Source organism: Engystomops pustulosus, chromosome 2, assembly GCF_040894005.1.
Source record: "Engystomops pustulosus chromosome 2, aEngPut4.maternal, whole genome shotgun sequence".
NCBI lineage: Eukaryota > Metazoa > Chordata > Amphibia > Anura > Leptodactylidae > Engystomops > Engystomops pustulosus.
This window is the reverse complement of record NC_092412.1, coordinates 41,730,591-41,746,782: the sequence shown is the minus strand read 5'-3', so window position 1 is coordinate 41,746,782 and position 16,192 is coordinate 41,730,591. Positions and strand designations below refer to the sequence as shown.

The 16,192-nt window shown below is 40.8% G+C and overlaps 1 protein-coding gene across 1 annotated transcript in view; it reads left to right on the top strand.

The window, feature by feature from the left end:
* Positions 1–16,192, top strand: part of KATNAL1 (katanin catalytic subunit A1 like 1) — a 60,499-nt gene that overhangs the window by 32,136 nt on the left and 12,171 nt on the right. The window contains exons 5-9 of the mRNA XM_072134365.1: positions 6,768–6,895; positions 9,888–9,993; positions 11,810–11,968; positions 12,977–13,103; positions 15,087–15,221. Coding sequence (XP_071990466.1) covers positions 6,768–6,895; positions 9,888–9,993; positions 11,810–11,968; positions 12,977–13,103; positions 15,087–15,221 — 655 coding nt within the window. The remainder of the gene's footprint in view (positions 1–6,767; positions 6,896–9,887; positions 9,994–11,809; positions 11,969–12,976; positions 13,104–15,086; positions 15,222–16,192) is intronic.

The window sequence follows — 16,192 nt, the reverse complement described above, 5'->3', positions numbered from 1 at the left end:
ATCCCATATTTAGACGACTTCCTACTAGTTGGTTCCTCAGAACAAGCAGTAAGGAACCAGGTAGACAGGGTATGCAGAATCCTAGATTTCTTAGGTTGGGTCAGAAACCTAGAAAAATCTTGTATAACCCCGTCAACACAAAAAAGATTCCTGGGCGTACTGCTGGATTCCCAGTGTCAAAAATCCTTCCTTCCTCTAGAGAAACAAGAGAAAATTACAAAAGGAGTAACCGACTTAATCTCCACTCCCGAAATCTCCAACCAAATTTGTCAGGCTGCATGTTGGACTACCCCCCACACCTTCTTCAAACATTATCGGGTGAATGTGGCGGGGTCATCTGAACTTTCTTTTGGGAGGAAGGTTCTCTCCTCTGTTATCCCTCCCTAATACTTTTCTCTGAAAATCTCTCTGGTTGGTGCCGTCGTGGTGAAGGGGAAAACAGTAGTTACTCACCGGTAATGATGTTTCCTCGAACCACGACGGCACCTGGTATATTCCCACCCAGGGTGTTCTTTCCTAAATCTATGTTTCTATAGGATAATTCACGGGTGTTGCAAAAAAAAAAAAAAAAAAGATATATATATATATATTTTATATATATAAATTACGCATACATGGAAAACGATATATAGATTTGTATGTTTCTGATGTACTAATGATATGGCTCTTCCAAGTCTCTGTAAACACTGAGGCAGAATAGGAGGAGCATGTTTTTTATGCTCAGGTTTCCTGTCCCTGGGGGCGGATCCCTCTCTCTGGTTGGTGCCGTCGTGGTTCGAGGAAACATCATTACCGGTGAGTAACTACTGTTTTATAAGAAAGGATGATAGATATATCAGCCTGTATCTAAGGTGAGGAAAAAGCCAGCAGCATGATACAGGTATCGACGCAATTGTTGTCAAAGGCTCTCTCCAGCTGTGCCAAAACTATTTTTTTTCAGTAACTTTACAGTTACAATTTAAAGGAAATCTACCACCAGGATGAAAGAATGTATGCAAATGAACCTGATGGGCTCCATTGGTGTTAATGGAGCCTGGAGCCCCTCAGACTCCTTTGCGTACAATCCCTTATCCTGGTGGTAGATGCCCTTTAATATTGATTTGAAAACATGACACCTGGTTTCTCAGTCTCATTAGTGGAAAAAAAAACTGTTTGTTTTATCAGTTTTTATTGCGGACCCATAGACTTCTATTGCCTTCCGAGATCCGCATCAATTTAAAAAATAGGACAGGTTTCAAAATTTTTTCAATGGACGACGGATCATTAAAAAAATGAGCCAATGTGAAAACACCCATTTAAAATGATGGCTTTGTGAGACATCCATGAAAATCACTGAACCACAGATGTGAAAAACAACCAATGTAAAAGAGCCCTTAATTTGGCATCTGATGCTAATTTCCATAATTATCTGACAAACCATAATCAACTGGCAGTCTAACTTTCCAGTTTATACTGACATTGCAAAAATGGTGTACCATTCCAAAGTGACTGATGCCCTCCGGCAGAAGGTTATAGGCCAAAGGAGCGACCCTATGAGCTGAATTTTTAGACCTCTGGTTTTAGGGGTAAAACGCTTTGCTGTGGGTGCCATGTTTTCCCATAGTGACATCAGTGCAGAGGATGGGACATGACTATCACGTTGATATAAAGGACTCCTAGCACCATATATAACTATGAGGGTGATGCCACGCATGGCATTTTGAACCCGTTTTTGGTCCGTTTTTAAGCAGTCTGTCAAACGCATGCGTTAAAAAAAGGATCCATTTTGACAGGTTTTACCAATTATCTTAATTAAAATGGGTCAAAAAGGATGGACTGCTTAAAAACGGACCAAAAACGGGTTCAAAACGCCATGTTTGGCATCATCCTGATTCTTGCAGTCCAGTCTTCAGCACAGTGAGACATGCCCCAACTGCGTGGATCAGTGTGGATGCTGTTGAAAACTCAGAGATGACCTTATTCCTGCCAATTTTTACAGACCTTCATGTAGAAGGGAATATGGGAATGTGAAAAATATGAATGCTATATTGATGTCACCGGCCATATTTGCAGATCAGCTGCAGTGTATCACTATCATGTGACCCTTCAAGAGATTAGGACAAACTGGTGACATCATTTGCCACCTTCTGTTTTGTAATGCAAAAAAACGGATGAGATCTGAATATCACAAAGACCGTTTTTGCGAACATGCGGCAACGCATTCCATCTTGATGACATACAGACTGCAAAAACAGACAATGAGCCCCTTGTAAATGCCAGATAAAGCCGTTCAGTGAAAAGCTGCTATTCCGGCTACATCTTCCACAGCTCGTCCAATTGCTGTGTTCAGCTGAGTCCCATTTAAATTCTGTGCTCGGGGCCTAGGCTGCCATAAAACTCAACAGCAAAAATAGAAAAGATGAGTCCTGGCTCCGCAGTTAAATAATTTCCTTTATTCAACCATGTTAAACTGCAAAGACATGACTATATGTACGTAATAGCTGATGCTTTTTCGGGCAAAAGGAGGGCCCCGAAACGCGTCCGATGTTAAGTACAGATAGTAACGTCTTTGCATTTTTAGATGTTCAGATAAAGGAAATTATTATTATTAACTGTGCAGCTGGGGGACCTATCTTTTCTTTTTTTGCTGTTGACCAGATAAACCTATTCAGTTGTGATGAAGAGTAGGAAAGTGATCTTGTTGAACTGGAGGAATCCTCAGGTTTCTCTATTCCATCTTTTCCTAGATAAATTGTATCCCTTAATATAGACTAGGATGAGGATACCTAGAAAATGCAGAAGAGTGATTGTGGACCCACTTTATCCAATTTTTTTTCCCCAAACCACAAAGAAAACCTGTTTTAACCCACCATATCCAATTGGCAAGAAAAGTTCTGACCACAAAATAAATTAGAATGTGGGGGCAAGAGCTCATCCATGAAATTCTGATGCTTTACTGAACAGAAGAGGATCGACTTTTGTGATGGACATTGACACGGCTTCTGATCAACCTGCCCTCTCCTTATCCTAGATTTTTTTTAGACCTTTTCCATACATCTTTCTGATCCATAGCTTTTAGTCTCGGCCACTGTCTTATAGTGTAGTATAGTTTATTGTCCGGGACATAAACCTTCAATCTCTGTTTGGCTGACGAATATTTCCAATGGCAATACCCCAAAGATGTATAGCAGGAGGGTCTCCACATACCCTTCCATTCTGATTGAGAGCCCTAAATTGTGAGTTTTTGGATCTGCTGCTGCTACTACTACTAAAACTACTACTACTACTTCTACTACTACTGCTGCTGCAACTACTGCTGCTGATACTACTACTGCTGCTCCTTCTACTACTGCTGCTACTACAACAACCTGCCGCCAGATAACTTTTAAGACTCTTTATTTCCCTTTCCAAATAGGAAAGAAGATTCCTTTAAAAGATATCTGTAAAATTCAACATGCCCAATCCTTATTTCATTTACCTCTATCTATTGGCGAGCAGACGTCTACATCCTCAGACCTGACAAGTATATATGTAACAGGTTCCCTTTATTCCTATGATATTCTGATTTTTTTTTTTACCTTTTGAAACATACAGTTCATGGTCACTAGATGGCAGGCGGAAAATGGATTTGTGAAAAGATTTACTTTTTCTGAGGGGAAATAAGTTCATGTTTTCTGCTCCTGCTTTAAGAGCTAATGTTTCCTGTACAGACTAATGGACTCTCTCTGTAATTGTGTCATCAGTGCTGAGTAACCTGGAGGTCCACAATCATAAAGCAAGTAGTGGCTTCTGTTATATACTGCAGATTGTGTAAGTTGTACTTTGTTACTCTACTTTGTACTCTCCAAACCATTCTAATGTGTTTTTGCAACCATCAAATGACACATCAAAGTAAGAACATTCTTAACTGATAATACGTATACCGGTAGATATATCTTATTGGAGACCAAATGTCCCAACAAAGACCTTATAGGTCCCTTTAACCCCTTAATGACCTGCTCTTTTTTGTTTTTTTCATTTCCACTTTTCACTCCCCACCTTCAAAAATCTATAACTTTTTTATTTTTACACATAAAGAGCTCGGTGACCTTTATAGTGATGGTGTTTAATATTCCCTGCCCAATACTGGGAAGCGGGAAAAAATTTCAAATGCAGTGAAATGGTGAAAATTTGCTCCATTTTTGGTTGGAGATGTATATAATATATATACCGTATATACTCGAGTATAAGCCGACCCGAGTATAAGCCGAGACCCCTAATTTTACCACCAAAAACTGGGAAAACCTATTGACTCGAGTATAAGCCGAGGGTGGGAAATGCATTGGTCACAGACCCCCCCCCAGTATATAGCCAGCCTGCCCCCTATAGTATACAACCAGCCCAGCTTTCCCCCAGTAGTATACAGCCTGCCTCCAGTAGTATACAGCCTGCCCCAGTAGTATACAGCCACCTCATCCTGCCCCCAGTAGTATACAGCCTGCCCAGCATTAAAAAAAAAAAAAAAATACTCACCCTTCGGTGGCCCGATGTGCAGCGCTGCTCCACCGATGTCTGCGCGGCTCGTCTTCTTTCTTCTGTAACATCATGCTGGGCACCGCCATTGTCCACTCCCGGCAGGCGCATAGTATGACGCGCCGCTGCTGACGTCATACTAGGCACCGCCCAGGAGAAAAACATGGCGGTGCCCAGCACGATATTAGAGAAGAAAGAAAATAGGCGCGGAAGCCAGAAGAGGAGCCGCGCGGACATCGGGGGAGCAGCGCTGCACATCGGGCTCTCCGGAGGGTGAGTATATAAGTTTATTATTTTTAAAGTAATATATATATATATATATCTTGTGTATAAGCCGAGGGGACGTTTTTCAGCACATTTTTTGTGCTGAAAAACTCGGCTTATACACCAGCGAACAAACTGATACCTTATATCAGGCGAACAAACTGATACCTGAAACGATTTTCACACTCTGGAAGATAATTCCAGAGTTTCTTGTACAGTATTATCCTATTGATTTGCACAAAGTTTGCTAACAAAATTGTGTCCTTCTAAGTTACTTGATGTGATAAAATCTACCTTTTCTATTCAATTCACTTGGTCATTTCTATCAGAATTTTTGTTGTGAGATATTTCCCTGGAGTATGGTATATACCATTTACAGTCTCCCACTTCCCAAAATCTGTACATTCTGTCCTTGGCCTGTCTCTCAAATAAACTACTTGAGGAACCAATCTATCTCATCACAAGAAAGCATGGAGTAATGTCTTCCCATAAATCCGTCAAGATATTTCCACTCGGATCTGTCAAAATGAATTGATCTAAAATTTCTATTCTATTACAACTAAAATGACTTTTAAGAGTTGTAAAAAAAATAGTTGTATTTTCAGAATTTCAGTACCTTACACATAGTGGGGGTCATTTACTAAGGGCCCGATTCGCGTTTTCCCGACGTGTTACCCGAATATTTCCGATTTGCGCCGATTGTACCTGAATTCCCCCGGGATTTTGGCGCACGCGATCGGATTGTGCCGCATCGGCGCCAGCATGCGAGCAACAGAAATCGGGGGGCGTGGCCGAACGAAAACCCAACGTATTCGGAAAAACCGCCGCATTTAAAAACCGAAAATGTGTCGCTTGGGAAGCGCTTACCTTCACCTGGTCCATCTCGGTGTATTCCGGCACGTTCAGATGATTTTCAGCGCAGCAGCGCCACCTGGTGGACGGCGGAGGAACTACCTTCATAAAACCTTCATGAATCCAGAGCAGAGAACGCGCCGCTGGATCGCGAATGGGCCGGGTAAGTAAATCTGCCCCAGTGTGTCCTATGTATAGTGTATCCATGTGTGCAGTCTAAATGAGCCAAATGTGGCATTAGAGGCAGATATTTTTACTACTGGATGAAGGGGCCCCCAAAGCTTCCTCTTAATGTGGTCGTCATGTATGAATTTCAAAGGTTGCAACCCTTAGACTGTTCAGAAGGAGTACAATCGCTCAGCTGCTCCTGCTCTATAACACCGTCCTGCAGATAATGCACTATGTACAATCAGTTCAGCTCCTCCTGCTCTATAACATGCTGCTCTGCAATGTTGCCTGCATGTTGTACATAGTGTCCTATCTGCAGAAGGCATGTTATAGAGCAGGAGGAGCTAAGCAGTTAGGGCACTATGTACAATCTGCTTAGCTCCTTCTTCTCTATAATATGCTGCCTGAAGATTGTACATAGTGTCCTATTTTCTCATCTTTTCCTGCTCTATAACATGCTGCTTGTAGATGGGACACTATCCGTACAATGCGTTCAACTCCTCCTGCTCTAAAATGTGCTACCTAAAGATTTTACATAGGACCCTATCTGCACAGCTCCCTCTGCCCTCTCCTCTGCAGATGGCTAACAGCTATTGAATCATGGCGGCACAATATCTGCTGCCCCATGATTTTATTAGCTTACAATATAAGCAAATATCCGCCCCTTATACTTGATTCTATCACCTATATAATCGGTTTTATGAGCATTTCTATAGAAGGGCATAAAGTATTGGAAAGGAAAGAAATGTTCTGGAAATTTTCTCACGTTTTACTTTCCTCATTTATAAAGCACTCTCCACATTTCCTAAGCTTTTCTCTGCGTGCGAAGGATTACTGCAAAGACTTGTGAAGAAAGAAAATCTTATGTACAAGGTCCACACACACTCTGTACAAAGCAGCAAATTGTGTTCTGTAGTAGCATAAATGTATAGTACCCAGAATTGTTAGCCATTTTCCAGCTGTGTTAATCCTGATTTTATATCATTTTATAGGGCCGAAAAAACCAGCAAGATGTTCCCGGAGAAAATGAGCTGAAGAAGTTTGATGGTGCCGGATACGACAAGGATCTTGTTGAAGCCTTGGAGCGGGACATCATCTCTAGGAATCCCAATGTCCATTGGTATGTTCAAGTAGTCTTACTACAACTCTAATATCAATGACTCTAATTGATCAGCGTAGTCTTTGCAGCTCAGAAATTTCTGAAACTGTTCTATTTATCCTTAAAGGCCCTACAGAACCCCATTGGGGAGATTTATCAGAAGTTTCTGAGGTAAAACTGTTCTAGTTCCCCATGAAACCAATGAGAGCTCAGCTTTCATTTTATAAATGGCTGTGGGGGAAAAAAAACAAGCTCTGATTTTTCCACCCAGTTTTTTTTAACCCCTTATCGACTTGATTTATTGATATGTCACATATTGGCTGAGGCATATCCATACAAGTTGGGTGTTTGCTGCAACACAGATTGCGGTGTTAGCCCTTCGGCACATGAGCACCGTCATATTGTCTTAGATCAGTGCTCCCCTTTACGCAATCTTTTACCACGATATTGGGGCTCATTTACTAAGGGTCCGTCGGAGGCATTTTCGTCGGGTTTCCCAATGATTTCCGTTTTGCGCCGAATTGCCCTGGGTTTTCGGCGCACACGATCGGATTTTGGCGCATCGGCGCTGGCTTCCACGCAACAGAAATCGGGGACGGGCCGTCAGACAACCGGACGGATTCGGACAAACCGCGGAATCTAAAAAAGGAATTGTGTCGCAAGATCAAGCACTCACATGCACCAGGAAGAAGGTGAACTCCGGCGGACCACGGCGCGGAAGTGACGGATGCAGGAACTTGGGCACACGGGCTTAGTAAATCGCGGCAGACCCGAATACTCGTCTGACAACGCACCGCGGGATCGCGACAGGACCGGGTAAGTAAATCTGCCCCATTGTCTTGTTTTAGCCTATCTATTACAATGTGTGATTTGCACTGTGTAATAGGTGATGTGAAAAATCACGATATACTGCCATACTGCAGTAGGCAGTATATGGTGGGCTAAATGTGACAACCTAGGGTTAAACTACCCTATTTTCCCTTGAACTTTCCCTAGAACTAATATAAAAATAAACAGTAAAAATCATAAACATGTTCGGTATTGCCTCGTTGCAAAATGTCCGGTTTATCAAAATTATAATAATGGTTATTCCCAGCGTTTAACAGAACATAGCGGCCAAAGTTGAAAATGCCACTTTATCACCGTAATAAAAAGTGATCAAAAGGTTGTGCAGCTCCGTACCCGAAGTATGAAAAAGTTATTACCGTATTTTTCGGACTATATATGAACCTAGATGTTTGAGCAGGCATTTATTGATGGTGCGCCTTATAATCCGGTGCACTTTATAGTCCGAAAAATACCGTAGTGCCAGAAGAAGACGTCTTGGATCTCTGATTATCATTTGTTTTTGACAAATGATAATGAGAAGACTCCTAAAAAAAAATTCTTGAATGGTGAAAAATCCAGGACTTTAAGGAGTTATAATTGGGCATATTGTATTCGGTACCTTGTACAGTGTGTTGGTTTTGTCATCTTGACCCCCATGCACAACGCCCTTGTCTTTGCCAGGCTTCTGTCCTTGGTTGGTTAGCAGATGTCAGCCACGCTAGGGTTTATTTTACAGCTTGAGGAAAGTGGCCCTGACATTTTATTATATCTGCCCGCACTGAAATAAAGAGAATGGATGCGGCATGAAACGCTGCTTCCAGCAAAGCGGATACGTAGGGCGCCGAATGCAGCGATGCAGGAAAATCCACGCTCTTTAGAAATATACTTTTGTAAATTGTTACTGGCTTAAGTGATCAACGCCTGAGCAAAACACAGAGCTACACTTAAGCCGGCAAAATCCTACACCTCGCCGTGAATTTATATTTCAGTCACTTGAAATGTAATATGGTATTTACAACAAAGCTGCATTTCAGGGCCTGATTTGTGAGCCGCTAATAAAATGTTTGTTTTGTGCATGAGGGAATTTCTTGATCTTATAAATGAAAGATAACCAGACAAACAAAACTTCAGACATCGCAGAAGGACCGAAGACAAAAGGAGGAGAGAACGGGTTCCTTTAAAGAAGCCATACCTAACTTTTAAAGGAACACTCCAGTCACAGGTGATTCAATGTATTGGGCCTGAAGGGAGGAACATGACTGTAGGTTCTAGCAAGGTTCTAGGAATACAGGGAAAGCGAGTTCAGGCCCTGCACCATGTATTATTCAACGAATCAACTTTGGCTGGAGTGTTCCTTTAAGCCCCTAAACACATTATGACATATATGTATTTCATAATGCCGTTAAAAGGGTATTTCCACAAAGACAACCCCTTTCTTAAATATGTTCAGGATAACCATATAACACATTCTCTAATTCACTGTTATTAACAAAAATACAGCATTTCACAGATATAATTCCAACCTGTCTCTATCAGTCCTGGTGTACACATTTTCAGAAGCTAAATAAAAGTGTAGATAAACCTGGGCTCTGATAATCTAAGCACATTGCACACAGCATCTCACAGCACTAGATGGATCATTAAGTGTCTGCTTAGAGTTTCTCCGCCCACACTCTGGAATATTACACTGACCAGCACTGAGTGATAGGAGCTAAAACAGCAATAAAACTGAGTAAAATTGTAACATAAGGGGTTAAAAATGATCTTTATTGCGTAAACATCACTAGGGGATTTGGAATTTGAGAATTTTCTTTCGTGGGAAAAACCCTTTAAGGATGTATGAAGAGGGTTCATGAGCCCCCCTCTCCATAGAATGTTCATGTAATGTGACAGTTTAGTGAATTTATGTCCATCTTGCTAACAAAGATGGAATTCAGCTAGTGAAATTTTATGCAAGATGTACTATTCTGGCCTCACCGAAGGACCATGCAGGCAGTAGGTGTAGTAATTCTAGGTAAGGCTCCATGCACACGAACATGTGGGTACACAGCGCTGCTCGCCCCCGTCCCTCTCCATAGAAAATTCTAGCTGCACGGCCATATATATGGGCAAAGATAGTGCATGCTCTGTCTTTTCTTAATTTCTGAATATTTCACTCCTTCGCTCTTTACTTGTCTTGGAATAGGGAAGATATCGCCGACCTGGAAGAAGCAAAGAAATTACTAAGAGAAGCTGTAGTCCTTCCCATGTGGATGCCAGATTTTTTTAAGGGAATTAGGAGACCATGGAAGGTAAGATGGAGGTGGAATAAATCCAAGATCACATTTTTGAATGTTAATGGGAAGGGGAAGGTAAGCACCTAGAATTCAGCTTGGCTTAAAGGGGTTTTTCACTTTTGTGATATTGATGACCTGCAGCTTAGCTCTTATTTAACGGAAATCTACCATCCAAATCAAGAATGGATAGATACAGGCACTGTGAATGTGGTAATGTTCTTATATTTGTTATCCACGGCCTCCTTCCTTTTAAAATCATCTTTTAAAATTATGCTAATGAGCCTGAAGGGCTCCTGCGGGTGTTAACAGAGAACCTCCCCATACTATAGCTTTTAATGCTCCCTCAGCACTTCACCCTTCCTCTGCTTGATGTAATATCACTGCGACAGAGGAAGTTTGTGATTGGGGGAAGTGCTCCCCGCACAGTATGACAACCTGTACAGCTGCAGCATGTAGGGGCTCTGGTAACACTCCCAAGAGCACTTCCAGCTCATTAGCATCATTATAAAAGTTGATTGTAGAAGGAAGGAGGCCATGGATAATACATATAAGAAGATTACCACAGTCACGGTGCTTGGATCTATGAGTAAGAGTCCCTGGTTTATCATGATGGATTTTGATGGTAGATTTTCTTTAAATGAATAGTGGCAATAGTGGTTCCTGGGGCCAGCCACAAATAGAAAGAAGGTGGACCACAAGATCCTTTCTCTAAGTGTCAAACCCCAGCTGTTCGATACTAATGACCTATTGCAAGCATGAAAAATCCCTTTAAAGGTCATCTACCACCAGGATGAAGGTTTGTAAACCAAGCACACTGTGACATACTGGTGTGTTCTCACTCTGGCAGGTTTTGGTCTTCTTTTAGCTTCTTATTAAAATAAAGGTTTTAAAAATTATGCAATGAACCCGAGGGGCTTCAGACTCAATTGAAACTGGAGCCCCTCAGGCTCAGTTGCTAAATTTTTAAATCCTTTTTTTCTTAAAACAAGGGCATACGAAGCTAAAAGATAAGCAGATCCTGCCAGAGGCACACACCAATATGTCAGTGTGCTTGGTTTACAATGCTTCATCCTGGTGGTAGATTTCCTTTACCTGTTACCTGGGAGTTTGAAGGTCCTCATACACCTGAGATACAGCAGTGAGTTTGTGGAACTCTTCTCTCCCATGTGTAGAGGGCACAGTCCTCTATTGGAAAGTTTGTTTTTGTTTATGTTTTGTAGATTTTGGGATATTCAAAAGTGGTAGATGGCATAATCGTTACCATCATCAATTTTTTCTAAAAGTCTTTTTTTTTTGCTTTATTTATAATTTAAGAAATACAATAAACAAAGGGAACCTGTTACCAGATTTTGGTTCTGTGAGCTACATTACAAGATATATAGGCAGATAAAAAAGGGGAAATTGATTTTAATCTGCAGCCCACACTTCCAACTACATTTAATTCCCTTTTTTTAACGGTCTGTATATCTGGCGCAGTAGCTCACAGAACCAGAATGTGTTCTTAAACATGAGATGCTTTTCTTTAATATGACACCATTTTTCCAGGTACTATAGAACTAAAAATAGGGGCGCCTGAAGTGACACTCCCCATGCAGCCTCTAAACTTGACTCATCTTAGATAAATGACTCTTCTCTGCTCATTTCACTTAACTTTGGAGATTTTTTTTTATTAGTTAAACATGTGAGATTTCACATAAGAGGACATTTTAGAAAGGATATTTCATACCCTACATGAGGGCACTTAGTTTAGTGGGATATAAACTGATGATGGTCTCTTTTTTGCTTTCTTATGGTAATAAAGTTATCTGTTTTTATTCTTCCCTTTCTTTAGGGTGTTTTAATGGTCGGACCACCCGGTACTGGTAAGACTATGTTGGCCAAAGCCGTAGCGACAGAATGTGGAACAACATTTTTTAACGTTTCCTCATCAACCCTAACATCTAAATACAGGGGAGAATCTGAAAAGTTGGTGCGCTTATTATTTGAAATGGTAGGTTTCTTTGTGTGGTTTAGTTTGACTGTTTTTCTACTATTGTCATGTCTGTAAAGGAGGATCAAGTTTTCTTTTAAAACTGAATCATTGCTCAAAATAATTTGAATGAATTGACTTATTTTTTTAACATTACATTACGTGTAATATGCGACTCTTGTCAACTCAAAGACAAGTGGTTTTTGGACTTGGAATATTCCAATTCCAAGTGGTTATTTATTTATTTTTTTCCAAGCTAGGAACAAATAATTGGGGAAAATTCTTGTAGTTTGGATATGGTCTGTTGACTTCTGTGGGAGATTATTGTGGGAGCGCCCCGTAAAAATACAAAAAATACAAATGAAGTTCTGTAGGGAGGTCGGAGGGGGGGGGGACCTGTGACTATCACCATCACAGGTGTGAGAATGGTCCATGATTTATCTATTGAGGCGGTCCCCTACTGGTGAAGCTCTCTGAATGCTTTACTATAGTCCCAGGCTGCAATGATCAGCTGTAAGGTGTCTGTAATAAAGTTTTAGTTATAATCCTTGGTCCCATTAGAGCCCAAAATTTTGAAAATCCAATTGTCACTGGGACAAAAATAAAATTTTGTCTGGCGCTACAATTATTTAAATATACAGTTCCGACTTGCATACAAATTCAACATAAGTACAAACCCGGGGTCTGCCTGTACATGTATTATCTTGTGCAAATAATGAGACGATTGCCAAGAAGTGATCTCCACAGAACAGGAAGTGTCATTCTTTATGAGGCTCCTTAATGAGGAGCTATAACATTTCTTGCCGATTTCCGTGACTTAAATTGGATCTCCCGTGTTACTACTTACAAGGTGACTTTCTATATAAAAGGGCAGGGTCCAAAATAGAAGAGAATGCATTGTATGTTTTTATTACCTTCACATTCTAACTTTGTCTTCAAATGGGGGGCTAAGGTAAAATATTTTAAATATGTGGCCTATTGCAAACATATTTTTATACATGTTTCCTCTTTTTATACCGCTCAACACAGGCCAGATTTTATGCCCCCACCACTATTTTTATTGATGAAATTGACTCGATCTGCAGTCGCAGGGGAACTTCAGATGAACATGAAGCCAGTCGGAGAGTCAAGTCAGAGCTGCTTATCCAAATGGATGGTATGAGGTCTTCTTATTAAAGCCACATCTAAATATATTGCAATAGCCCAATATGTACATGTCAAATTTTACATGTTGGTAAAAGGATGGTAGACCTTATTCAGTGACTCCGCTACACCTAATAATACCCCGTATAAAGTAGTATTTCATCAGGAATACTGTGACTTTTTATCCTGATTCTTCCTGAAGTATACATGTATACATTCCACATAGGCTACTGTAGGCATGGGGCATGGAGGTAATAGTAGTGCATCCATCCTCGGCCTCAGCTGAGTGTACACTCTTGGTGGTTCCCAATGATGTAATCTTTCATATGAGGACATTTACATAACTGGTGAAGCACCCTGAGCAACGACAGCGGCCAAACACTTGTTGCTGCTGATGTTTAATCCTCCTCCCGCTATCAGGGGGGAGGGGGAAAAACAAATCAACATATCCTAATGTATAAGAATACTGTGGGATATGTCCTAGCCCTCCGCTGCAAGCGCAGGTTGGCAATTTGGCGCACATATTCTTACAATGGACGGCTCCAACGTGATGTGAATGTAGACTTTGCTGGGACTAGGAAGTAGTAATGGGAGTGATGGAGGATCACGAAAATTTTTTGTTTACCTGCTGCAGTCTGTTTTTTTTTTTTGTTTGTTTCTTCATTTGTTGACTCCTATTGTAAAAAATCTTAAGGATGTATAGGGTTTGATTAGCAGTGGTCCTCTGTATTAAGAGACACTTTTCATGGGTTTCCAAAAAATCCCAAAATCTGTACGGATGCCATTTACCACAATATTTTTATAGACCTCTACAACTTGTAGGATAATGGCTGTGGCTTCACAGGAAGAAGTATGGCCTGATTTTCACCACAAATTATGACCACGTGCTAAAATTGTGCCAAATATAGTAGGTGTAAAGATAAACTTTTGAAATCTGGGAAGGGGTGTCTCACTAGTCCCACCAGCCTAAAAACAGGTGTACAAGATGTGACTTCTGTGCTCTCTCTATGCCTGTTGGGCGAGGAGGGGGCATTACAGGGCCTTGCATATTGTCAGTACGGGTTGTTGATGTTATGGCGCAAATCTTCATCAGCTGGAGCCTCCCAAAAGATCCGGTGAGTGCCAGGGGGCGGGGCAGCTTGATTCACTTGCTTCATTCACTGAGCGCCAGCCTATAGTTAATGTGCCCCATAGAGAGATTTTCTTGGACAGGCTTAAATCTTGGCCAGATATATTAATCTGCATGAGATGCCGTGATGAATCACTGTGTAGTCTAAGTTTGCACCTGGCTTTTGGACACTACCAGTTATCCTGTGCTGCTTTTCACTGAGCCTAAATGTGTGCCTCCTTCCACGTGTATATAAGAGAGTGTCTCTGTATGTGCCGACATTTTTTTAACCCTTTACTGTTCATTTGCGTTTCCAGTCTGTAAAGGGTAGCACTCCACATACTTCCGTCCTTGAATATGTTTTTAGTCATTTTCGTGCACTCTCTGGGAGGACAAGGTTCATATAAAGGAATTTGCGGACATCATAATAGCATTTGCCTCCTTGCACAGAACTAAAGTGCTTGAATGTAATTTTGCTTTATTTTGCCGGAGAGAGCTCGATATAAAAGAACTTTTGGAGTGTTTCCTTTAATAACTTTTCATCCCCTTTAGTCTGAGAGTAGGAGAGACAGTTATATAAATAACCTGTCTCCCTCGGCTGAGCAATGTACAACAGTAGTTATTTTATGTAAAGCCCTGCAGCATCAGACTTCAAAACCTCCGTGCACAGATGCCATTTGAGAAATTGCCTGGGACAGTGTGTTTTATGAATGTATACTTGGATGAACTAGCAGAGCAGTACAGTGGATGCGGAGCTTCTATGATTGATGGAAAGTGGCCTCAGAATTCTAAGAAGTCTTCAGAGCAAAACGCGGATTTAATAAAGATCATGCTTCCTCCATGTCGCCATTTTTTGTCAGTTTACTACTTCTTACTTTATTATTCCAGGTGTCGGAGGCGCCCTAGAAAATGATGATCCCTCAAAAATGGTTATGGTTCTGGCTGCGACCAACTTCCCGTGGGATATTGATGAGGCTTTACGGAGGAGATTAGAAAAGAGGATCTATATTCCGTTACCTACAGGTATTAAGAGATTGATAAGTTACATGCAGGATGAATACAAGTGTGCAAGGGAATCTTGGCTGGGTTTTTGGCAAAGGGCTGCCTAGTAAAAATTTGTTGACACATAAAAGTGTTAATAGTTTGCTTTTATCAATACCTAATCGATACCCAAAATGGAAAGTGAATAAACAAAAATCATATCCGTTGTTAATTCAGGGTTAGCAGTATTTTAAAAGTTAATTTTAGAAGGGAGGAGGCCATGGATAAAAAAAACATAAGAAACCACAATCACAGTGCCTGGATCTATGAGTTAGTGTCCCTGGTTTATTATGATGGATTTTAATGGTAGATTTCCTTCAAAATCACATGAAATATTGATTTTAACATCACATGTCTGCTGCAGGTGTATGGAGTTGGCCCTCTCCCACACAGTGGGGCACATGTATCATAGTTTCAGCTAGGCAAATTGTCAAATTTTAGCGACTTTTGTCGTTTTTGCGCCATATTTGCGACTTTTAACTCTGTTCTTTTTCAAGTACGCCTTGTCTGCACCTTTGTGCAGTGTGTCTTATGTATCATTGTTTTCCAGATGTTCTGTGCGACATTTCACTTAGGTTTCACTTTTTTGCGCTAATTTGGCGCAAATCTGCACCTGGTCCAGGGCAGGTGCAAAGGAAGGTTTTTTTTTCATGAACCTTATTTTAACGTGTAAATTTGAATTATTTCACATGCTTTAAATGTTTAACATTTTGCACAGTAACCTCTTTTGTCAAAATTCTTAATTTTTTTTTTATTGGTTACTTCTAAGGGTGAGTTCACACGTAGCGGTTTAATTGCGTTTATAATCCATTTTGAGACTAATTACAACAGCTGAGGAGAGGCGATTTGCCTTATTTCATTACTGTTAACATTTGCATTTACAAAACGCAATATATACGCCACGTTAACGCATGTGTTAACATTGCGCCTGACAGGATAGGAAAAACTGAACA